Source organism: Schistocerca cancellata, chromosome 4 (assembly GCF_023864275.1).
Source record: "Schistocerca cancellata isolate TAMUIC-IGC-003103 chromosome 4, iqSchCanc2.1, whole genome shotgun sequence".
Lineage (NCBI taxonomy): Eukaryota > Metazoa > Arthropoda > Insecta > Orthoptera > Acrididae > Schistocerca > Schistocerca cancellata.
In genome coordinates this window covers 103,181,787-103,207,829 of record NC_064629.1, presented here as the reverse complement: position 1 = coordinate 103,207,829, position 26,043 = coordinate 103,181,787, and the positions used below count along the sequence as shown (strand labels likewise).

The 26,043-nt window shown below is 43.0% G+C and overlaps 1 protein-coding gene across 2 annotated transcripts in view; it reads left to right on the top strand.

Annotated features, from left to right (window-relative positions):
• The window catches only part of LOC126183785 (b(0,+)-type amino acid transporter 1), a 573,882-nt gene that overhangs the window by 452,887 nt on the left and 94,952 nt on the right, over nt 1–26,043 (top strand). For both annotated transcript variants that reach the window (XM_049926022.1, XM_049926021.1), the window contains exons 6-7: nt 1,170–1,314; nt 7,961–8,084. In XM_049926022.1, the coding sequence (XP_049781979.1) occupies nt 1,170–1,314; nt 7,961–8,084 (269 nt within the window). The remainder of the gene's footprint in view (nt 1–1,169; nt 1,315–7,960; nt 8,085–26,043) is intronic.

Genomic DNA, 26,043 nt, shown 5'->3' with positions numbered 1-26,043 from the left:
TAATAGGGGAGAGAGCGTGGCGGATATGATACGCGAGTTGGGATGGAAGTCATTAAAGCAAAGACGTTTTTCGTCGCGGCGAGATCTATTTACGAAATTTCAGTCACCAACTTTCTCTTTCAAATGCGAAAATATTTTGTTGAGCCCAACCTACATAGGTAGGAATGATCATCAAAATAAAATAAGAGAAATCAAAGCTCGAACAGAAAGGTTTAGGTGTTCGTTTTTCCCGCGCGCTGTTCGGGAGTGGATGGTAGAGAGATAGTATGATTGTGGTTCGATGAACCCTCTGCCAAGCACTTAAATGTGAATTGCAGAGTAATCATGTAGATGTAGATGTAGACTTACAGCCCAGACTATACCTCCGTGGATAGCTGCACTTTAATTATAACTCACTGGACAAAATGGACAAAATAACGATCTACTGCACAAACACTCATCGTTGCCATCCATGAGTCACTGATACATCTTTTGGGACGCTACTCGGGGTAACCTGTGGTGGTACAAGTCGCCTACCTCCCACTTCCTGTAACAAAGAAGGTGATGCAGTACTGTAATCAAAGCTTATCATGGCAATGTAGGTGAACAGGGGGGGGGGGGGGGGCTGTAACAGAATCATAATAAAGGCAAAAGCCTAAATGTGACTCAACTGAAATTTATTCTTCATTTCAAATTTGAAAACAAGCACGAAAATAAATATTAAGCCCTGAAATCGAGAAGAAAGAGTGCGTTAGTATTCAATATCGGGTTTCACATATGATCAAGCCTCAATTAAAAGTAAAAAAATTACAAAATGAAATCAATGTTATGGGTGTGTTTTATTTTTCGAAATGCTGATATATTGAGGGCTACTTATCTTCATCCAGGAACATGACGCAGTGGTTCTCAGTGAGAGGTTATGTACCTTCTTCAAATTTTTAAAACAAATCTTGCACGACATGTAACATATAGATACAGTGAGCTAAATACTGAAGTAAAGCTATAATTTTATGGTAATATTCTCTCTCAGTATGTGGCTGTCATCAAATATGGAGCACACCCTAATTGATCTATCCCAGATGGCAGCACACCATGAATTTACTGTTGATAATGTATCTAAAACCTGACTAAAGATTCTGTTCCGACTGCGCCGCCGGCAGCTCCTGATGACGAGTGAAACGTTGTTGCAGGGAACACTCAGCACCTGGAGAACGCGTTCGATGGAACGACGTCGTCCTTTGGGAACTTAGCGACTGCATTTTATACTGGCCTGTGGGCGTATGATGGCTGGAATAATCTCAACTACGCTACAGAAGAAATCAAAAATCCATCAAGGTAACTACTCTATCATTATTATAACCTACAAAACGGAACGCACACTATTTTCGAGCCCTTTTTTTCTAAAAATCACCACCATTTTTTTTTCCTTCTCTGAGGGATAACAATACGGAAGATTGCATTTAGTATAAGAAGATACTGAAAACTTAGTTTCTCACGAGTAGTTTCTACGCCGGATAATCCTTTTTTCTCAATTCGGAAATTCTTTACGTGTATCACAGGATGAATAGGCATTTTTTGTGTCTATTATATTCCACTGCGCGCCATTGCGGATACTGCAACCTATGTTAACTACTAAAGCTAAATCTTTATTATTGAAAAATCAGTTATAAGGCCAAAAGTCTATAACACTTAGTGTTAACAAGTTATGACCTTAAAAAGATGTCACCTGACATTTAACTGGAATGTGTAAAAAAGTCATGTTTGTTGCAAAAAAGTTTTAATTAGGTCGCAAATGGTTATAAACTTGAACTTGCCCATCAGCTCACCTCGTTTGTCAAAGAATCTGTCAACTTGTTCCTTGGTGAAACCTGCTGCTTGTAATAAACTCGTAAATTCAGCTGTCCTTAATCTTAACACTTCATAAGATAATAGTAAGAGTCTTTACCTGCTTTCACTTTTGTCTTATTGAACCGATGTTTTATTTTCAGCTGCTCTACATATTTGCACGCTAGGTTTATAAACTCATCTTCACTAAAAGTATAAGCTGGCTATCCAAATTCTTAACACATGCGTGCAATACTGTTTCTTGCTCTTCACTGAACTTTCTCGAAAAGAAACTTGTAATTTTCCTAATAGGTTTCGTGACCACTCTTTGTTTTCCCATAAAGCTGTGCATCTATCATCAAATGTACTTCTTGAAACTGAACATTTCTCATTCGCTTCTTTGATGGTTATTTCAAGAAATATAACTTTCCTATGCCTTTCTTCCTGTTATTTTAATCCCATTTGTGTCCTGACGCCTCCTCTTTGTCAGTTAAAGAAAAAATAAAACTTTAGTTTTTGTGCTATCTGTATTGTCCGTTACAACCAGAAACTGCTTTGTCTGATACATCCCGAAATTACGGCTGTGGTAGTTTAACATTCACATTGTTATTACATGAGCTAGACATTTTTACAGCCTAAAATAACGAGAATAATATCAGTTTTATCCAAAGATATAATGAAATGATATTACTTACTTGCAAACGAAACACAACACTACAAAGTTAAGTTCGTTTGCCGAAAAACTCAATAGGAGCGGATAATGGGTTTGTTTAGAAATAACTTCGCTGCTACCAGTCAAGATTTTCTTTTATTTATATAATATACATGACGCCTTTCGGGAAATGATTCCCATTTTCAAGTGTATTTTTCCCTGTGTACTACGCCATTTGTTCATAATGTTTCTTTATGTGAGGTTCTACAGAATTTCGCAGATACACATGAAGTACATTACGAGAAAATGGCATAGTACACAAATAAAAATGCACTGGAAAATGGGAATCATTTCCCGGAGAGCATCGTGTAAAATATAAATAAAAGAAAATTGTGATTGGTAGCAGAAAAAATATTTATAAACAAAGTCATTATTTTCACAGTCGCAGGCTTTCACAACCCATTTCGAGTGGATCAGATCAGGAGCAGATAACCTGTTGCCACCCGGAAACGGACTATTTTATTTATTCAGTATTACGTGAATAATCTGCACTGCATGGCGCAACAGGTGCTGTCCCTAGTGCTAGAGTTAGTAGACAGCTCCTGTTCGATACAACTCGGTATCCGATGCTACCCGACCATCCTCAAAACACACCATATACAGAGGCGGACAAAAGTATTCGGACACTGGCAGTAATCAGAGAAGTAAACCTCAAATGTGTTTTTAACTCAAAACATATATTTTATTCTTTACAAATGCGTAATATATATGTCAGTCTGACCATATGCAGAACAAAAAGTAACAAAACAAGCCTTATATTAAAAAAAAATTTAAATATACAATGGGCCAAATTATTCAGACACTCAGCAGCCAGTATTTGGTAATGCGTCTCTTTCTCTGTATTATAGCCCTCAGTCTTTGTGTCATGAAGAAAACGACCTTTTTCGTTATATCCGAACCGATATTCACCCATTCTTATTCTATCAATGCACGCAAATATGTCAAACTGCTCACATGTCGTTTGCGTAGTCCCGTTTTCAGCTCATTCCAGATTTTTTTCGATGGTATTGAGGTCCGGAGACTGCGGTGGGGTAATGAGGCGATGAGGCGTGTTGTATAGGATCGACTATTTGACAGTTTCCGCCGTATGCTTGGGATCATTGTCTTGTTGGAAATAACAGTCATCTCCAAGATCCAACTCCGCAGCATTTTTCGTGAGATTTTGTTTGAGTATATCGAGATTAACAAATTTGTCCATGGTGCCTTCAATAAAGACAAGCTCTCCAACACCTCTGGAAAACATGCATCCCCACACCATCACGCTGCTGTCTCCATGTTTGATGGTTGCTTGCATGTTTCTGGGCTACCATTCCGTGTTAGCTTAACGCCACACTAATCTGCTGCCATCGACGTGGCTCAAAGTAAATTTGCATTCATCAACCCACAGAATCTTCTCCCAAGACAAGTTCTTCTGCAAAAACCATCCTTTTTTTTGCGTTACACTTACTGACGAACTGTTTGCGCCTTGTCACTCTGGTGTTTTTCCCAGCACTGTTCAGCCATCTGCGCACTGTCCTAACACCAGGGGCCGTTGTCCGCCGGTCGTTTTTCACCATTCGAACTATCTACCTCTTGTCTCTGTTCGTGAGTTTCTGAGGACGCCCCTGTCGTGTATGACTGACGAGAGTTTTTTTTCTTCTTTCCATTCCTGGACTATACTAAATATAGTGTTTCGGCTTCGGTTGACGATCTTGCCTATTTCTGCATTCATGTATGCCAAGAATTAGTAGATACTATATTTGTTCGATGAAAACAATAGAGACTGAGGCTACTTTTTGTAACTCTCAGCCGGCCGGAGTGGCCGTGCGGCTCTAGGCGCTACAGTCTGGAGCCGAGCGACCGCTCCGGTCGCAGGTTCGAATCCTGCCTCGGGCATGGATGTGTGTGATGTCCTTAGGTTAGTTAGGTTTAATTAGTTCTAAGTTCTAGGCGACTGATGACCTCAGAAGTTAGGTCGCATAGTGCTCAGAGCCATCTGAACCATTTTTGAAACTCTCGATATGATATATGGGAGAGTACAAATGTCGGAAGTGCGTGTTAATTGCTATTAATCGTCAATGATAAATTTTCTCTTACCGAAACATAATTTAACAAATATCAGAGCAACATACCACAAAGGTTTCGATAATTTAATTTTGTGAATGAGGATTAGAACACCAAAGGCACTTAATCAAAAAATACACTTTATAAATAACTGTTGTCATATTTAAGTGTAACAGTAGAAAAAATACGTTTTATACATAAGTGCAGCAGTAGTAGTAGCACTTAGTAGCACCAACAACGGTAGTAGTAATAATAGTAGTATAGTAGTAGTGGTACATTTACCTGTTTTATGCCTCTCTATCGATGTGTTTGCAACATGTGAATAACAGAAATTCAATAATAACGTGAATGATACTTCTAGTAGACTAGAAGTGAAAATTTTAAGTCACCTAACAAAAGAAAATTGAAAATTCTTTCCAACTTAAATTAAGATATTCTATTGCAAAATTATGCTTCTGTCATCTTCTTGACCAAAGTAAACAAAATTAAATTAATAACATAATTTACATCTTTGGTGACGGTATCAGGAAAGAGGTACATTATCGACTATTTGATGCTTTCTGATGATATACATGATAACATGTAACCAAAGAGGGAAGTAGGCAACGCCTGGAGAAATGGGGGAACTATCTGAGAGGATGGAGTGAGTGTAAATAGAACAGAAACAGATTTGGCGAAGCTGCAGAGAAACAATGAGGCTACAAATAGAGCGTAGTGGAAATGACCACAATAAGTAAGTTTAGATAGTTCGGTTTACTCGTTCATCAAAGTGAAAAACTGAGAGGGACATAACCAGAGCATTTTCCAGCTATGTAGCAGTAAAAACTGTTAAACGAACTGCACATGATTGTGTTCAGATTAGCAGTGATATACCGCAGAAAATAAGGACATTGACTGAATGCTGCAATGAATGTTGCTTAAACCCAGCCATTTTTACTAGATGGGTTTATCTTTGACTGACATATTTCGAAGACCACTCATTTTCTAACTTCTGTTCTCGTGTTTAATTTTCTTAACTGGCAACCATATTATAAGTGTGAAGTGCATTGCAGTTACGCGGCAGTGAAGACATGAAATGGTACTGCTAACGAAGTTATAAGTTAGAAAGGAAAGGTAAGCTGCATGTTGTGTACACAACAATATAAAACTTTTCTTCACTCAGATGCAAAAACCATCTTGATAGCCTAGATTACATTAGATTAGATTAGTACTTTTTCCATAGATCATGAATACGACACTTCGTAATGATGTGGAACGTTTCAGGTTAATAAAAGGTGTCTATACAAGATATTATATTACACAAAATATTACATGACACTTAATATTTTTAATATTTTTGTGGGGTTTGGCGAAATTACCAACTTACTATATCCAAAAATTCATCTAATAAGTAGAAGGAGTTGCCATTAAGAAATTCTTTTAATTTCCTTTTAAATGTTATATGGCTGTATGTCAGTCTTTTGGTGCTATTAGGTGAGTGACCAAACACTTTTGTGACAGCATAATTTCCCCCTTCTGAGCCAAAGTTAGATTTAACCTTGAGTAGTGAAGATCATCCTTTCTTCTAGTGTTGTAGCCATGTACACTGCTATTACTTTTGAGTTCGTTCGGATTGTTAATAACAAATTTGATAAGTGAATATATATATATATATATATTGTGAGGCTACAGTGAAGATCTCTAGCTCTTTAAATAAGTGTCTGCAGGATGATCTTGGACGAGCTCCAGCAATTATTCTGATTACACGCTTTTGTGCAATGAACACTCTTTTACTCAATGATGAGTTACCCCAGAATATGATGCTATAGGAAAGCAGAGAATGAAAATAGGCGTGGTAAGCTAATTTACTCAGATGTATATCGCCAAAATTTGCAATGACCCTAATAGCATAAGTAGCTGAACTCAAACGTTTCAGCAGATCTTCAGTGTGTTTTTTCCATTTCAACCCCTCATCAGTGCATACACCTAGATATTTTTAATATTCTACCTTAACTACCGATTTCTGATCGAAGTCGATATTTATTAATGGTGTCATTTCATTTACTGTGCGGAACTGTATTTACTGTGTTTTGTCAAAGTTCAATGAGAGCCCATTTGCAGAGAACCACTTAATGATTTTCTGAAAAACATCGTTTACAATTTCACCAGTTAATTCTTGTCTGTTGGGTGTGATAGCTATACTTGTATCGTCGGCAAAAAGTACCAGCTTTGCATCTTCGTGAGTATAGAATGGCAAGTCATTAATATATAGGGTGATCAAAAAGTCAGTATAAATTTGAAAACTTAATAAACCACGGAATAATGTAGATAGAGAGGTAAAAATTGACACACATGCTTGGAATAACATGGGGTTTTATTAGAACAAAAAAAAAAAAAAAGTATTGCGAGACGCGTGAAAGATCTCTTGTGCGCGTCGTTTGGTGATGATAGTGTGCTCAGCCGCCACTTTCGTCATGCTTGGTCTCCCAGGTCCCCAGACCTCAGTCCGTGCGATTATTGGCTTTGGGGTTACCTGAAGTCGCAAGTGTATCATGATCAACCGACATCTCTACGGATGCTGAAAGACAACATCCGATGCCAATGTCTCACCATAACTCCGGACATGCTTTACAGTGCTGTTCACAACATTATTCCTCGACTACAGCTATTGTTGAGGAATGATGGTGGACATATTGAGCATTTCCTGTAAAGAACATCATCTTTGCTTTGTCTTACTTTGTTATGCTAATTATTGCTATTCTGATCAGATGAAGCGCCATCTGTCGAACATTTTTTGAACGTTTGTATTTTTTTTGGTTCTAGTAAAACCCCATGTCATTCCTGGGTGTTTGTGTTGTCCTCATCATTTCATCATCATCCAGGAAATTGGCGAAATTGGACTGAGCAAAGGTTGTGAAATTGTACGGGCGCTGATAACCGCGCTGTTGAGCGCCCCACAAACCAAAACATCAACACCCATGTCATTCCAAGCATGTGTGTCAATTTGTACCTCTCTATCTACATTATTCCGTGATTTATTCAGTTTTCAAATCTGTGCTGACTTTTTGATCACCCGGTATATTAAGAACAGCAGAGGACCCAAGAACGAACCTTGCGGCACCCCATTCTTGCTGTTCCCCAGTTTGAGAAATCACCAGTTTTTTGCGTATTATGTGAACTGCTTATTTCAACTTTCTGCACTCTTCCAGTTAGGTATGATTTAATCCGTTCGAGCGCTGTCCCATTAATACCACAGTACTTGAGCTGATCTAGAAATATTCCATGCGTACCACGAGTTTTTATCAGATTAAAACCCAAAGTCTCTTTACTGTGGAGAATAAATTGCTGTGTGAATGATTGTACTGCGCATAAGAACGAGGCAGAGAGAGGAATAGATGAGGAGGGCGGTTTTGTGCTGCGCAGGGATCTGCCGCTCTCGATCATCATCGCCATCCCGCTGGTGACGTCATGCTACGTGCTCATCAACGTGTCGTACCTGGCCGTCATGTCAGCCGCAGAGATGAGCGAGACGGGAGCCGTCGCAGTGGTGAGTACCAGCACTCGCCGCCTGGCGCTGTCATCGGGCGCTTATTGCTTTCAGCTACGTTCGCCATCACAGAGGCATTTCGCTTTACGTGAAATGTTCTCGCAGTTGCAAACACAAACAACAATCAGCTGTATTATGGAATGACGACAATGAAAATTTGTGCCGGACCGTGACTCTGACGTCGATTTCCCACTTTCCGCGAGCGGTCGGTCACCTTAACCGCTTTGGCCAACTGTGCGCGACTCACGGTCATATCCAAACTTCCATACGTCCCCGTTCCTGTGTCACAACCTGCACTCGTCCACTTTCTGTAATTCCCGTACAAGGGAGGACATTATAACTGAAACTTGCTACCTGGTATTGGCGAATAAATAAGATATTGCAGTGCCTGCGTTGTTAAGAATTCATGCCCTAAGGAAAATTGAAGCGTTCTTCTTAACAACACAAGCAGTTTATACGGTTTTCCATATTCACTGAAGTTGAATTCCCTTAAACTCCAAGTCTAAACCCCTATAACAAAGACATTAAATATAATATACACTACTGGCTATTAAAATTGCTACACCACGAGGTTGACGTGCTACAGACGCGAAATTGAACCGACAGGAAGAAGATGCTGTGATATGCAAATGATTAGCTTTTCAGAGTATTCACACAAGGTTGACGCCGGTGGCGACACCTACAACGTGCTGACATGAGGAAAGTTTCCAACCGATTTCTCATACACAAACAGCAGTTGACACGGCGTTGCCTGGTGAAACGTTATTGTGATGGCTCGCGTAAGGAGGAGATAAAGATCGGATTGTAGCCTATCGCGATTGTGGTTTATCGTATCGCGACAATGGTGCTCGCGTTGGTCGAGATCTAATGACTGTTAGCAGAATATGGAATCGGTGGGTTCAGGAGGGTAATACGGAACTCCGTGATGGATCCCAACGGCCTCGTATCACTAGCAGTCGAGATGACAGGCATCTTATCCGCATGGCTGTAACGGATCGTGCAGCCACGTCTCGATCCCTGAGTCAACAGATGGGGACGTTTGCAAGACAACAACCATCTGCACGAACAGTTCGACGACGTTTGCAGGAGCATGGACTATCAGCTCGGAGACCATGCCTGCAGTTACCCTTGACACTGCATCACAGACAGGAGCGCCTGCGATGGTGTACTCAACGACGAACCTGGGTGCACGAATGCCACAACGACATTTTTCGGATGAATCCAGGTTCTGTTTACAGCATCATGATGGTCGCATCCGTTTTTGGTGACATCGCGGTGAACGCACACTGGAAGCGTGTATTCGTCATCGCCATATTGGCGTATCACCCGGAGTGATGGTATGGGGTGCCATTGGTTACACGTCTCGGTCACCTCTTGTTCGCATTGACGGCACTTTGAACAGTGAACGTTACATTTCAGATGTGTTACTACCCGTGGCTCTAACCTTCATTCGATCCCTGCGAAACCCTACCATTTCAGCAGGATAATGCACGACCGCATGTTGCATGTCCTGTACGGGCCTTTCTGGATACAGAAAATGTTCGACTGCTGCCCTGGCCAGAACATTCTCCAGATATCTCACCAACTGAAAACATCTGGTCAATGGTGGCCGAGCAACTGGCTCGTCACAATACGCCAGTCACCACTCTTGATGAACTGTGGTATCGTGTTGAAGCTGCATGGGCAGCTGTACATGTACACGCCATCCAAGCTCTGTTTGACTCTATGCCCAGTCGTATCAAGGCCGTTATTACGGCCAGAGGTGGTTGTTCTGGGTACTGATTTCTCAGGATCTATGCACCCAAATTGCGTGAAAATGTAATCACATGTCAGTTCGAGTATAATATATTTTTCCAATGAATACCCGTTTATCGTGTGCATTTCTTCTTTATGTAGCAATTTTAATGGCCAGTAGTGTAGTTTTTAGACGAAACTAATACCAAAATAACCATTTTTCCCTATTTGATTCATACTAGTTTCAGTCATTGCTGGATACGAAAATTTCACCTCCCACAACAATCATCCGTACATCAAAAATTAAGATAACACTAATGGAAATTACTATTTTTTTCGCTTATAGGACTTCAAAAAACCTATAACACGTGCAAATAAATACAAATTTTAAAAAATGTGAAAATGTATTTAACACTACACTCCCAAATTCAATATTAAGGACCTTCGATGACTGTCATTAGGAGCAAGTGTGTATTCGACCATTAGCCGGTGTTCTAGTTGACAACATGCAAAACTACCATTCCCGTCTAGAAGGCAACTAAAAAGGTAAAAATGTTATCAAACCGAAGGGTAGTGAACATTACAGTGCTTTATTACTGGATGTGGTATGCCGTTGCCTTCCTCCGACCATCGAACTGATTTAACAAGATGTAGTCCAAATCACTATGCAGATCAGAATTTTCCACGTTAACAAACATTGCTAGATGAGAAGGAAGTGAAATGTGCGGCATAAAAATCCTAGGATTGGCTAGGGATCGAACGCGAGACCTATAGATTGATGGTCTAGCACTCAACCCCTTTTTCTTTTCTTTTTATCCCCTAGACACGGAACTCGTATATCTTAAGTTTCCTGTCACACTTCAAAGCATCTGCTCGAAGCTGAATCAACGTCCTGGAAGTCTTACATGGCGTGTTGTAGCGAACAGCGGTATTCTTTTTACGATAAATTTCTTATGTGCCTTAGAGTTACTACAGTACGTTATAAACGTGACATCTGTGTCTGATATACTAATCTTTCGTTCCAAAGAATCGATTCCTTGAGTTACATCCTACTATTGCTCAAACATGGAATATCAAACTTGTAGTCATTTTTTGCTTTAATTCCATTTGTAAAATATCAGCATGAACGTGACGTCGCTGGAGTATTACACCAGCCAATTCATTAAAATCAAAACAGTACGCTGGAACTTAGGAACTGTGCGCTTTAAGAAGATGGGCACAGCGACATGGCGTCGTTCAGAAGAACATTGGCAACGTTTACCACATTGGAGGCGGTTCATTGCAAAAGTACACGCAGCTGCCTAACGGACCCATATTGCTTCTAGACATGTTAACGCTCTATTCACCACGAAGTATGAAGGTGACACACCATGTAGATCCCACACTGGTTCCAGCAGGTGTACTGCACTGAAAAGCCTCACGTGAACGTCTATAGTGTTCATTTTCACATTTGAAGAGAAACTATCCGTCGTTGCCAGATTACGCTTAGTCTTTAGAACTAATAAGTAAAAGTTAAGTCATATGGCATTGTTAACCGGTATATCTCGAAGGACAGGTTCAGCCGCCTAATTGGAACGGTTTTCCTGTTCTCCTCTGACACTGACACGTTTCCTTCGCGAAGTGTAAGAGGTCGGTGACTTAATGAATGTGTGTGTAGTGTGGTGTTACGTTTAAGTTTGATGAAGATGAGAGAAGTGAGAGGCCGAAACCCGCCGCCGGCACCTAGCCTACTGCTCTCGAATGGCAGCGAGGGGAAAGGAAGTATCACCATCAAAAGTGTCTCACTTGATGAGACACTGTGGGCAGATTTCGAATTTAATCAACGACATTTGCGCAAAGTCTGGAGTCTTTGGCAGTTAATCCGCCTTTAGGATAGTGCAAAGGCAGACTGGGGGATTAACGTGCATTTTCAATGACAGGGTCATCATTAACTTTGTCACATGACCTTACTCCATGCCACGCTGCTAAGTTGTTTCTCATTTAAGCCAGCACATTGACACATTATCTGGCGATCAGGAACTATAAGAAACCAACACGCCATTTACATTTCCTAACGTTAGTCCCGCAGGCCAGATACTAAGTAAACAACTTACTGATCTTCAGTAAGTGTAAGAATCGTTAATTGCGTTTCAAACTCTAATTTCTTCGCAACTTGTCCTCTTTTAAAACAGTTTTTAAATGTGATCCTGTCCTTCACAGAAAAAGACTTAGCGAAAATTCCTAATATACACTCCTGGAAATGGAAAAAAGAACACATTGACACCGGTGTGTCAGACCCACCATACTTGCTCCGGACACTGCGAGAGGGCTGTACAAGCAATGATCACACGCACGGCACAGCGGACACACCAGGAACCGCGGTGTTGGCCGTCGAATGGCGCTAGCTGCGCAGCATTTGTGCACCGCCGCCGTCAGTGTCAGCCAGTCTGCCGTGGCATACGGAGCTCCATCGCAGTCTTTAACACTGGTAGCATGCCGCGACAGCGTGGACGTGAACCGTATGTGCAGTTGACGGACTTTGAGTGAGGGCGTATAGTGGGCATGCGGGAGGCCGGGTGGACGTACCGCCGAATTGCTCAACACGTGGGGCGTGAGGTCTCCACAGTACATCGATGTTGTCGCCAGTGGTCGGCGGAAGGTGCACGTGCCCGTCGACCTGGGACCGGACCGCAGCGACGCACGGATGCACGCCAAGACCGTAGGATCCTACGCAGTGCCGTAGGGGACCGCACCGCCACTTCCCAGCAAATTAGGGACACTGTTGCTCCTGGGGTATCGGTGAGGACCATTCGCAACCGTCTCCATGAAGCTGGGCTACGGTCCCGCACACCGTTAGGCCGTCTTCCGCTCACGCCCCAACATCGTGCAGCCCGCCTCCAGTGGTGTCGCGACAGGCGTGAATGGAGGGACGAATGGTGACGTGTCGTCTTCAGCGATGAGAGTCGCTTCTGCCTTGGTGCCAATGATGGTCGTATGCGTGATTGGCGCCGTGCAGGTGAGCGCCATAATCAGGACTGCATACGACCGAGGCACACAGGGCCAACACCCGGCATCATGGTGTGGGGAGCGACCTCCTACACTGGCCGTACACCACTGGTGATCGTCGAGGGGACACTGAATAGTGCACGGTACATCCAAACCGTCATCGAACCCATCGTTCTACCATTCCTAGACCGGCAAGGGAACTTGCGGTTCCAACAGGACAATGCACGTCCGCATGTATCCCGTGCCACCCAACGTGCTCTAGAAGGTGTAAGACAACTACCCTGGCCAGCAAGATCTCCGGATCTGTCCCCCATTGAGCATGTTTGGGACTGGATGAAGCGTCGTCTCACGCGGTCTGCACGTCCAGCACGAACGCTGGTCCAACTGAGGCGCCAGGTGGAAATGGCATGGCAAGCCGTTCCACAGGACTACATCCAGCATCTCTACGATCGTCTCCATGGGAGAATAGCAGCCTGCATTGCTGCGAAAGGTGGATATACACTGTACTAGTGCCGACATTGTGCATGCTCTGTTGCCCGTGTCTATGTGCCTGTGGTTCTGACAGTGTGATCATGTGATGTATCTGACTCCAGGAATGTGTCAATTAAGTTTCCCCTTCCTGGGACAATGAATTCACGGTGTTCTTATTTCAATTTCCAGGAGTGTATATATTTTACGTTATTTTTATGTACGTTAATTAAGGCTGTCTAAAGTTACCGCGCACATCAAGCTTTATCTATAACTAGCGTTTTACCCGCGGCATCGCTTCCGTACACGAATGTCACTCACAATGCACACATACGTGCCTGAATCTCTGCTGTTTTACACTGAATGACTCGAGAACCAATTTTAAATTTATCCGTGATATTCAGCTACATGGCGTGATCTTTGGTCCGGAAACATGTTGAAAAAAATATTGGCTCTTAGTGCTCATTTTGGCGACGTGACTTAAACACTGTGCAGCACAAATAAAAGACGAATAGCACCATTAAAGAATTACAAGTCAATTAAATACAGGAAATAAATTTCAATAGAGTGTTTCAGAACATTTTTACATATATCACCCCATCTGCATCCCTAAGGTTAGTGGGAGTAAACTACTTTTACACAAAAAATGAGTCATCTATATACCAAATTTTTTTGAAACGATTTTATCAAAATAATCAGGTAACATTCATATCTACCCTCTAATTTACCTACCTGTACCATTTCTCTCTCCCCTCTTAAACCTGCTTTGTCATATCCTGTCATCCTTCCACCTACCTCCTCAAATTGTGGCACTGTCCCATCTGCCACCTCACACCTTATCTCTGCTCCACCTGCCTTCTCACCCTCTTTCCCTCTTCTACCGGCCTCCTCATCCACACTCCTGCTTTCATTTGCCTCCTCACACCACGTTCCTCTTCCATTTGCCACCTCACACCCTGCCCACCATCCACCTGCCTCCCCACACCATGTTGCTCTCCTGTCTGCCTCCTCACTCTCTGCATCCTCACACCCTATCCCTCTTCCTCCTGCCTCCTCACACCCTCTCCGTCTTCTTCCTTTCTCCTCAGACCCTGTCCATCTTCTTCCTTCCTCCTCACACCCTATCCCTCTTCCTCCTGCCTCCTCAGACCCTGTCTGTCTTCTTCCTTCCTCCTCAGACGCTGTCCGTCATCTTCCTTCCTCCTCACACCCTTTCCCTCTTCCACCTGCCTATTCATATCCAGTCCCTGTTCCACCTGCCACGCTGCCCCTCTTCCACCTGCCTCCCAACACCCTGTCACTCTCCCATCTTCCTCCTCACTCTCTGCATACTCACACCCTATCCCTCTTCCACCTGCCTCCTCACACTCTGTCCCTCTTCCACTTGCTTCCTAACACTCTGCCCTGCTTCTTCTTATCTCCTCACACCTTGCCCGTCTTCCACCTGCATCTGCACACCCCATTCCTCTTCCACCTGCTTCCTGCCCTCTTCTTCTTGTCTCCTCACACCTTGCCCCTCTTCCACTTGCATCTGCACACCCTGTTCATCTTCCACCTGCTTCCTCACACCCTGTCCCCCTTATTCTGATCTCCTGCATCCTTGTCCGTTTTTCTGTTTGTCTCCTTACAATTTGTCCCTCTTCTACCTGCCTCTTCACACCCTGCCCATTTTCAACCTGCTTCCTCACATCCTATCCATCTTCCACCTGCCTCCTCATGTACTGTCCGTCTTCCACCTGCCTCCTAACACATTGTCCTGGTTCTACCTGCCTCCTCACTGTTCCTTCACCCCTCTTAGTCTCCATCTCCTCTTCCCACACTGTGTGCATCCTCTATCCTCTCTCTATCCATCTCCTTTATCACCCCATTTTCAGCCCCATGCCCATCCAAATGAGAGGCAGGTGATTCTTACCTCGAGATTGCTTCTTTCCAGACAATAAGTGGTATCTGTACAAAGTTTGGTTGGAATCAGTCCAGTGACTTAGTAGGATACGTGGAATATACACACAGAAAAACATACAAACACCCATACATTTTTGTAATATACTGGCTGGGTACCCAGCATTGCCCAGGTACATATTTATTCCAATTCTATTTGTCTATCTGCTCCTCTCCCTCTCTCTTTCTATCTCCTTCTCCACCTTCTCCATCCATCTCCTCCACCCCCTCTCTGAGTCCATATTCTCCTAACCTCCCTGCTGTCCATCTCCTCTTCACCTTGTTGTCTTTCCTCCTCTCTGTCCATCTTCCCCCCTCCCCCCTTTCTCTCTGTACTTTGTCAACTCCACTCCAGTAGGAGGCTGTTGGCTCTTATCCCCACAGCATTTCTTTCCAGACAGTAAATAGTACGTGTACCAAGTTTGGCTGAAATTGTTCCAGCAGCTTAGGAGGAGTTTTATATATATATATATATATATATATATATATATATATATATATATATATATATATATGCGCACAATTCACTTGTATATCTAGCGAATTTCGCGTCACTGTTTCGTTTCCATGCAGCTTAATGTGTATAATGTCGTATCTCCTGAACTATGAGCTGTAAAAGAATGTAATTTTGCAGGTACATCCTATAGTATATGTGTCTACTATCGGTGAAATGTGTTGCGACTATAGTTAGTACTAAAGAAATAATAAATTAAAGCCTCGTGCATAATGCAACAGGTATTCACGCATCTCATTGTCCCTGACGTCACATCTCCTGAGCCATGTGTCGTACAATGATATATTGTTGCTGGTTCACTCAGCGGTACATGTGAATACTGTCTACAAAATGCGCCACGAAAGCAGTTAGTAGTAAAGAAGTAATAAATTAAAACATCATGCCAGATGTGGCAGCTTTACTGCATGAACAGCGAAAATGTACTAACCGATAAACGTTTCCCCTTTTTTCATTTTTTATGGGTGGTCCGCGAGAAAAAGTTTCGTAAACGATTGACATTATGTGAAAAGTTTGTTGCAAGTCACTAAGTGCTCTTATTCTCAAATACTGGCTGAATGAAGTCTAGGTATTCGCGAGTAGTGGGCTACAATCTTTTTTCGCCCCAAACTCCTACCCCTTTGATAGGTAGATGGTTTTAACCTCCATAGCCATTCTTTCCAAACAAAAGAGATATGTGTACCAAGTTTGGCTGCAATCGGACCAGTAGTTGGAGGTGACGTCGTACATACATACATTTTTATAATATAATATATATATGGATATAGTTATAAATTATAACCTCATATTATCAATACGTTAATTTAAATTGTGCAAGCCTTTGTTCCAACGTATGTGTCAGTTTCCGAAGATACATTTCTTTCATATACTTCAGCCATTCTCGTGAATGTTTGAAGTATGAAATTTCTCACCTAACATACTGTTTAGGGAAGAATTGGCCACTGAAATTAAAATTTAGAAACGGTCTGGTGTTAACGTGTGGTAAAGCATTCGCTGGGTACGTGTATATAGGCCTCGATAACATTGATCAGAGTGTATGTTATTCTGGCACGGAAGGCTACAGCAAACACTGTAAGGACGTGACACAGAAAAATATTCCTGGTAATGAATATTCCTGGAAATGAATATTTTTGTAACTTAAATGTTAGTGTTGGGATTGGAAATCGTGTCACATTTGTTAGCCAATATTTCAGCGTTACACGTTTCGAGAGTAGCTCCCCGCGGCTCCCAAGAGCCTTGTCATTAAATTATACATTCTGTGCTGTGTTTCAGCTGAGTGAAGTCGCTGCATGTATATTCTAGAGCCATTTGTTTATATAGCACTGTTTCAGTTACACTTGACTCCATCTCATTTGTTTCATTTTGGTCTCAGAAACAAAAGTAATTACTGTGGTACGGTAACTGCTAATGAACTCCGCTTGTAGGAACTTCGCAGCAAATGTCATAGGACGCACAATTTGTACCCCAATCCGGTTGCTAGCGAGAGTAACTCGCCGTACACAGGAACGGTTTCAAGTTACACTATGAATCCAAAACTAGCTGGCGGGCGACAACAAAACTGAATAGCGATGGTAAAATTCCAAATAATTTTCAAGCATCAGCTACACAGCTAGTTGCTTGTACAGTGTGGGTGCCCCTTTCTTTAACTGGGCTACTTGTCTGAGTGTTAAATTGCGAAAATCATTGTAATTTTATCAGGCAGCTGACTCCACCCACACTCAGATTGCGTGAGAAGTTAGGTGTTCTATTTCTACCTTGAAATACCGTTTCTGCCATGGGGAGACGCGTGCAATATCAAAACCGTGAAGACTCCACACCCAGTCTGTAAGGTAACGACAAGATGTCAGAGATGGTGTACAAGATTAGACTGGGCAATGATGGTGCGCAATATCAATGAACTGCCACATCTTCCAGGAAAAATGACACTGGTAATTCGTTCGTTCCGTGTTTCGTTCGATATAGTCTACATCTACATGATTACTCTGCTATTCACAATAAAGTGCCTGACAGAGGGTTCAATGAACCACCTTCAAGCTGTCTCTCTATCGTTCCACTCTCGAACGGCACGCAGGAAAAACCAAAACTTAAATTTTTCTGTGCGAGCCCTGATTTCTCTTATTTTATCGTGATGATGATTTCCCCCTATGTGTATAGTGAAGCAAATTTGTCTCCGTATGAATTATGGCCGTATTTCATATTCTCCCGTAGGTGAGGCAAACTCGGCAACCTTTCTCTGTTTCAGTGAAGACAGGTTGCTGGAACGCAACTTGGATCAAGTACATCGAAGACAGCCAGTTCGTTAACCGTACAGACAGCAACAGTGGCCAAGCTAATAACGATTCTTGCAACACATAGTCGGCGAATAGTAGTAAAGTTGCAAAAACGAACATCCACGACAGTTAGGTGGTCTCTAAATCTCTTATTACCATTAATAAGGTATTAGTATAACTCAAAGAGTGCTGCAAATGCGCTTCATTGACCAACAACGTTTGGAAGAGACTGATGTGGTACGATTAGTCCTCTTCCACCTTGTTCCCAACAATGCGTAGGGAATTAACTACGGTGGGCAGGAAAAAAAGATTTCTTACCGCCGCCTCAAATATGGAACGGTGTATAAGTGTCTTCGAGCTAATGCGACCTCACGATTTCAAAATGCAATTACCATCTCAAACAAACAGACCAGTTTAACGCGAGTTACTCAGTCAAAGAGTAACTTCCCAGTTGGTTATTTCAAAACTTATAATCTTTTTAACTTTTAATCACAACGCAAACTATGAAACCTGATACAACAATGATTGTAAGGGCCTGGCATGGTACGATGAATCATACTTTTTTCTGGGCACATGTCTAGTTAATGTTGGACTGCCTAGTACTTACGAGTAAACGACTGTGGTGATCTGGGCTGCCGTTTGTCCTATTGTTTACCTCCAAGGACAAAATAAGGCCGAGCATTTTACTAATATTTTAGGTGAGCAGTTGCATTCTGCTGCAAACATGTTTTTCATCTACAAGTTTCTCACAGTATGACAACACTCCATATTACACTATCCGGGTATGTTTCACGTACATGCAGATGGACTTCACCACCTCCTCCGCCCAGCCATATCGCCCGACTCGAACGTTAGTCAAAGGTTGGGAAATTGTACGGGCGCTGATAACCACGCAGTTGAGCGCCCCACAAACCAAACATCATCATCATCATCGAACGTTAGTGAGTGTTTGAGGTCACATGGAGTCCAGATAATCCAGTTTGTATCGCATTGTTCATCATGATTGATCGGATTACGTACGGCTACGAAGCCTTGAACAACTTTTTTAAGGGATTAGTCCACGAACTGTGTGCAGCCATTGAGAGATTAATTGCAGCTGTACAGTAGGCTAAGAGTTATCTAATTTTCTGTTAATCGCGACTGTTCAGATGTCTCCACTGCATTACTGCGCAGCTTCCGTGGCCATGTAAATTTTCATTAAGCGTTTTCATGTAATCGTGCAGCGTAATATTCAGCGATAATATTGCCAAAGTTTCTTCTTCAGGTGTTTTCCTCTTCGAGATTCTCTTCTCTCAAATAATCGTAAGGAGGAGATGATTCACGATACAGACTCCTGCGACGGCCCCGAAAGTTTAGTACGGTTACTACTGAAGATAATGTATGCCCGCATCTCGTGGTCGTGCGGTAGCGTTCTCGCTTCCCACGCCCGGGTTCCCGGGTTCGATTCCCGGCGGGGTCAGGGATTTTCTCTGCCTCGTGATGGCTGGGTGTTGTGTGCTGTCCTTAGGTTAGTTAGGTTTAAGTAGTTCTAAGTTCTAGGGGACTTATGACCACAGCAGTTGAGTCCCATAGTGCTCAGAGCCATTTGAACCATTTGATAATGTATGCAGATTATCTAACAACTCCATGCCGTACATTTTCATTATTTTGATAAGTTCTGTATGGTGACTATGTTTCACTGATACTTCTTTTGTCTGCATCATCTCAACACTCGGTGCTGTTCCAGACAGCGGTTACAGCTTTTCATTTTCGAAACTCGTGTGACAACCTAGCGAGATGGCGCAGTTGTTAGCACTCTAGGGTTGCATTGATGAAAAGCGGTACTTTATGTCACATTCGTCCATCCAGAATTAGATTATCCATGGTTTTCTTAAATCAATTAAGAAAATTCCCGGATCGTTTCTTTTAAAAGATGATAGGCTATTAACTTCCTTTTCCCTGTCCAATTCGACCTTTTTCCAAATACTAATGGCCTCATCGTCGAAGGACTCTTTCCTTTACGAGCAAAATGTCAGAGCTACTACATGGATTTAATTAATAATGACATACACCATTTTTGAATCCATCTTGTATAATTTTTCTGAGATTCAGATAAATATTCGATTTTGTGTTTTCGTCTTATGGCATAATCAGACCAATGGCATTGCAGCACCCAAATTTTGAGTTCAGAGCCCTTGCGCATAACACAACTGTCTTTAGTTCGTTGATTTTGAGGGTGTATTTCCACATTCGTAAATGTGCTCCAAGAAAGAGCATTTCTCAACTGAGAGCGCGCCATTTTATACCAAGGGGTAAGTGCAAGATTTCGTTTCTCAACTGAGAGCGCGCCATTTTATACCAAGGGGTAAGTGCAAGATTTCGCCGTGGCCGAGGGCCACGACGTCTACGAGACGGGCCAGGAATAGACTACAACAAGATCGTGAGTTAAATTTTATTCAGCTATTCCATTGTGTTCTATATAGACTGCGCTTAGAGCGCGTGCTAATGCCAAGTCATTAAGAAGGGCCGCGGCGCAGCAGCCGGTGTGCATACACTGGCCGCCTCTGGCGCCAGCCCGCAGCTGCCAGCCGCGTCGTTACGTACAAATTTGCGCCTTGAAAAATATGACATTTTTTATTTGCTTGCGTAATCATCACGTTCAACAAAAGAAGTTCGAGAACATCGAGGCTGTTTCGTTCTTCCCGATAGAGGGGGTACACTGATTAGGACGTCAGGATCGTTACAGTCCCAGTCTTCATCAGACCATCCACATTAAGACACAAAGGTATGAAAGCCATTAACTGCCTATGGGCATTGTTTTATATCAATGAGGCAAGTTAAAGAAATGCGGCGGACCATGATTCGAACCCTCGTCTCCTGCTTACTATTCAGATGTACTGACCAATCCGCCATCGGGACTCAGTGGTCACCACCACCGCATGAACTACCCTAGCATGTCTCCTACAGACCCAGATTCTCAGCTTATGTCACACACTACTGTTCTTTCGGACATGTCCGAAAGAAGAGACACCACATGTACTATCCAGATTAGATTTTTCATGCTTTCTCAAAATCCGTTAACACAGATGACGGAATGGTTCTTTGAAAAGAACACAGCCTATTTTAGGCTACTCCGTCTCTAATAAATTCGTCGTCGACGAGATGTCAACAAACTTCCTTTTATTTTACATCGCCCGTATTGCACGCAAATAAAGTTCTAAAACCCACTCATATCAAGCGTTCCATAACGTTTCTTATAGAGGAAGCTACACTACTGGCCATTAAACTTGCTACACCAAGAAGAAATGCAGATGATAAACGGGTATTCATTGGACAAATATATTATACTAGAACTGAATTGTGATTACATTTTCAAGGAATTTGTGTGCATAGATCCTGAGAAATCAGTACCCAGAACAACCACCTCTGGCCGAAATGACGGCCTTCATATGCCTGGGCATTGAGTCAAACAGAGCTTGGATGGCGTGTACATGTACAGCTGCCCATGCAGCTTCAACACGATACCACAGTTCATTAAGAGTAGTGACTGGTATAATGTGACGAGCCAGTTGCTCGGCCACCATTGACCAGACGTTTTCAATTGGTGAGAGATCTGGGAATGTGCTGGCCAGGGCAGCAGTCGAACATTTTCTGTATCCACAAAGGCCCGTACAGGACCTGCAACATGCCGTCGTGCATTATCCTGCTGAAATGTAGGGTTTCGCAGGGATCGAATGAAGGGTAGAGCCACGGGTCGTAACACATCTGAAATGTAACGTCCACTGTTCAAAGTGCCGTCAATGCGAACAAGAGGTGACCGAGACGTGTAACCAATGGCACTCCATACCATCACGCCGGGTGATACGCCAGTATGGCGATGACGAATACACGCTTCTAATGTGCGTTCACCGCGATGTCGCCAAACACGGATGCGACCATCATGATGCTGTAAACAGAATCTGGATTCATCCGAAAAAATTACGTTGTGGCATTCGTGCACTCAGGTTCGTCGTTGAGTACACCATCGCAGGCGCTCCTGTCTGTGATGCAGTGTCAAGGGTAACCGCAGCCATGGTCTCCGAGCTGATAGACCATGCTGCTGCAAACGTCGACGAACTGTTCGTGCAGATGGTTGTTATCTTGCAAACGTCCCCATCTGTTGACTCAGGATCGAGACGTGGCTGCACGATCCGTTACAGCCGTGCGGATAAGATGCGTGTCATCTCGACTGCCAGTGATACGAGGCCGTTGGGATCCAGCACGGCGTTCCGTATTACCCTCCTGTACCCCACCGATTCCATATTCTGCTAACAGTCATTAGATCTCGACCAACGCGAGCAGCAATGTCGCGATACGATAAACCGCAATCGCGATAGGCTACAATCCGACCTTTATCAAAGTCGGAAACGTGATGGTGCGCATTTCTCCTCCTTACACGAGGCATCACAACAACGTTTCAACAGGCAACGCCGGTCAACTGCTGTTTGTGTATGCGAAATCGGTTGGAAACTTACCTCATGTCAGCACGTTGTAGGTGTCGCCACTGGCGCCAACCTTGTGTGAATGCTCTGAAACTAATCATTTGCATATCACAGCATCTTCTTCCAGTCGGTTAAATTTCGCGTCTGTAGCACGTCATCTCCGTGGTGTAGCAACTTTAATGGCCAGTAGTGTACAAACATCAGTCAGATCATTCTTGTCTGCAGAAATCTTGCCTTTAACAACGAGTACATTATCGAATCATCTGCCTTTCCAGCCACGGTTTCTAATACAGTGATGCTCGACCAGTGGCAGCAGACTTGAATATGGAGAATGAAAGAAATTTCATCGCCAGTTTACACTGGTGAAGAGGAGGAGAGCTGTTTCCGATCGCCACAGTATGCGTCGGCCTACATCCACATGCATATCCTGCAGACCACAGTGAAGTGCATGGAAGAGGGTACTTACCATTGCACGACGTATTAGTGTTTATTTCCATTCCGTTCGTGGGTGGACCTCTTTTGTACGCGCTGTAATTAGTCCAGACATAGTCTAATTAGTCTGCCATAGACACAGGTTCCCAGGTAGATGCCGTGTTTCTTGACTTCCGCAAGGCGTTTGATACAGTTCCCCACAGTCGTTTAATGAACACAGTAAGAGCATATGGACTATCAGACCAATTGTGTGATTGTATTGAAGAATTCCTAGATAACAGAACGCAGCATGTCATTGTCATTGGAGAGAAGTCTTCTGAAGTAAGAGAGATTTCAGGTGTGCCACAGGGGAGTGTCGTAGGACCGTTACTATTCATAATATATATATAAATGACCTTGTGGATAACATCGGGAGGTTCACTGAGGCTTTTTGTGAATGATGCTGTAGTATATGATAGGTTGTAATAATGGAAAATTGTACTGAAATGCAGGAGGATCTGCAACGAATTGACGCATGGTGCAGGGAATGACAATTGAATCTCAATGTAGACAAGTGTAATGTGCTGCGAATACATAGAAAGAAAGATCCTTTATCATTTAGCTACAATATAGCAGGTCAGCAACTGGAAGCAGTTAATTCCATTGATTATCTGGGAGTAGGCATTAGGAGTGATTTAAAATGGAATGACCATATAAAATTAATCGTCGGTGACACAGATGCCAGACTGAGATTCATTGGAAGAATCCTAAGGAAATGCAGTCCGAAAACAAAGGAAGTAGGTTACAGTACACTTGTTCGCCCACTGCTTGAATACTGGGATCCTTAGCAGGTAGGGTTGGTAGAAGAGATAGAGAAGATCCAAAGGAGAGCAGCGCGCTCCGTTACAGGATCATTTAGTGATCGCGATAGCGTTACGGAGATGATAGTTGAACTCCAGTGGAAGACTCTGCAAGAGAGACCCTCGGTAGCTCGGTACGGGCTTTTGTTGAAGTTTCGAGAACATACCTTCACCGAGGAGTCAAGCAGTACATTTATCCCTCCTACGTATATCTCGCGAAGAGACCATGAGGATAAAATGAGAGGGATTAGAGGCCACACAGAGGCATACCGACAATCTTTCTGTCCACGAACAATACGAGACTGGAATAGAAGTGAGAACCGATAGAGGTACTCAAGGTACATTCCGCCACACACCGTCAGGTGACTTGCGGAGTATGGATGTAGATGTAGATGTAATCTTCTCTTCACAGTCCCTACAGGAGCGATACTTAAAACCATTTCGTATATTCTTAGATTCCTCACTTAATATTGGTTGTTGACACATCGTAAGTAGACTTTGGCGGAATATTTGGCGTCGGTCTTCTAGCGTCAATCAGTGCAGGCTCTGAACACTTCCTTGACGCTCTCCCGTGAGTCCAGCAAACGTGCTGCCCTTCTTTGTATGCATTCAATATCCTGTCGTAGTCCTATTTGGTATGAATCACACACACATAAGTAAAATTCTAGGATGGGTCGCACCAGTGTTTCGTAAATATCCTCCTCTTCGCCTTGCCACGGTTCGCGCGGCTGACCCCGTCGGAGGTTCGAGTCTTTCCTCGGGCACGGTTATGTGTGTTGTCCTTAGCGTAAGTTAGTTTAAGTTAGATTACGTAGTGTGTAAGCCTAGGGACCGATGACCTCAGCAGGTTGGTCCCATGGGAACTTACCACAAATTTCCAAATTTCCAATATCCTCCTCTTCAGATTGGCTGCATTTTACAATATCCTACAAAACCCAGTACTTCGGATTAAATCGCGAATTTCTCTGCAGTGTCTTAGGGACTTATGGCACGTGACAGTGCTAATGGTGATTCGTTCATCGGATTGGGAATGTAAGTTCCCTTTGGTACTGCTCGAAAGGGTGCAGGTACATTTCACAGTTTTACTATTCTCTTTCTTGGCCAGCCATATTTATGCATTCATGAACACAACATTGTGCTACACAAGTAGGCCGTAAGCCACATGAGCCTTCTTTTTCTTCTTTTTTTTTTTTTTTTTTTACCGCTTGTCCCACCTGGTGGCAGGGACCGCCGTCAAACTGCTGACACACAGGGGCTGTTTTCACCTACAAGTCTAGACTGGTTGGTGCCATGTTTTCAGTTACCAATGTGGACAGGTGTCCATCACCTATAGTACTCTACAGGTATTGCACTCCTACCACAGCTGGCTAGATTATTTCGCACTTAAAAACTGTACGGCGTTGTGCTGTGATGCGCTGTGAACATCCTCAGGTACCGCGCCTGTAGCCCTGGTTGGCTCAGCGACCCTGTCTTGACCCGTGCTCACTCAGTGTAATAATGGTGTCATATCTTTTTTTGGAGTGTTTGGCATGCAGTACCATACGGAAGCACATGAAATGAAATAAAACGAAATGATAGTATGGCATTTATTGGCCGGGATATCACCTACGGGGCTCGGCCACAGTATTGCAAGACTTTTTAATTGACGCCACTTCAGCAACTTGTGTGTCAGTGATGATGAAAATGATTATGAAGGACACACAACACCCTCTACGAGGAGACTGCAAACCAATATATTACTATGAACGTACATTTCACTTAATAACAGCGATGGCAAGACAAATCAGTGCTTGTATGGAAGAATATACTCATTCACCCTTCACTCCACTTACTAGTGGAACAGACCCAAAATCAAAGAATGTTGTACCGACAAAACTGAATTTTGCGTAGAAATCAGCGAATGTAGTACCAAACTCGATCAATTTTCTACCTAAATGAGAGAATTTCTGCTTCAAATCTACTCCCCTACTCTACATGTTCGTCAAAAAATGAAATTTAATTACTCTCTCATCAAACACACGACAGCAACCATGTCACAGATCTTTTACATCTAAGGGCTCCTGCTTCACCACATGATTTACCTTGCACACATTATGTCAGATGTCTCCACAGGATTTCTAAATGGAGACAGCCGACATACACACATCAAATCATTCAATTTTACGTAATTTTTATGCGGAGGTAACGAATATTGAACCTAATCAATGAAATTTGTCTACGCCGGCTTCAGGCCACGAGTGGCCTACCGGGACCATCTGACCGCCGTGTCATTCTCTGTGGAGGATGCGGATAGGAGGGGCGTGGGGTCAGCACAACGCTCTC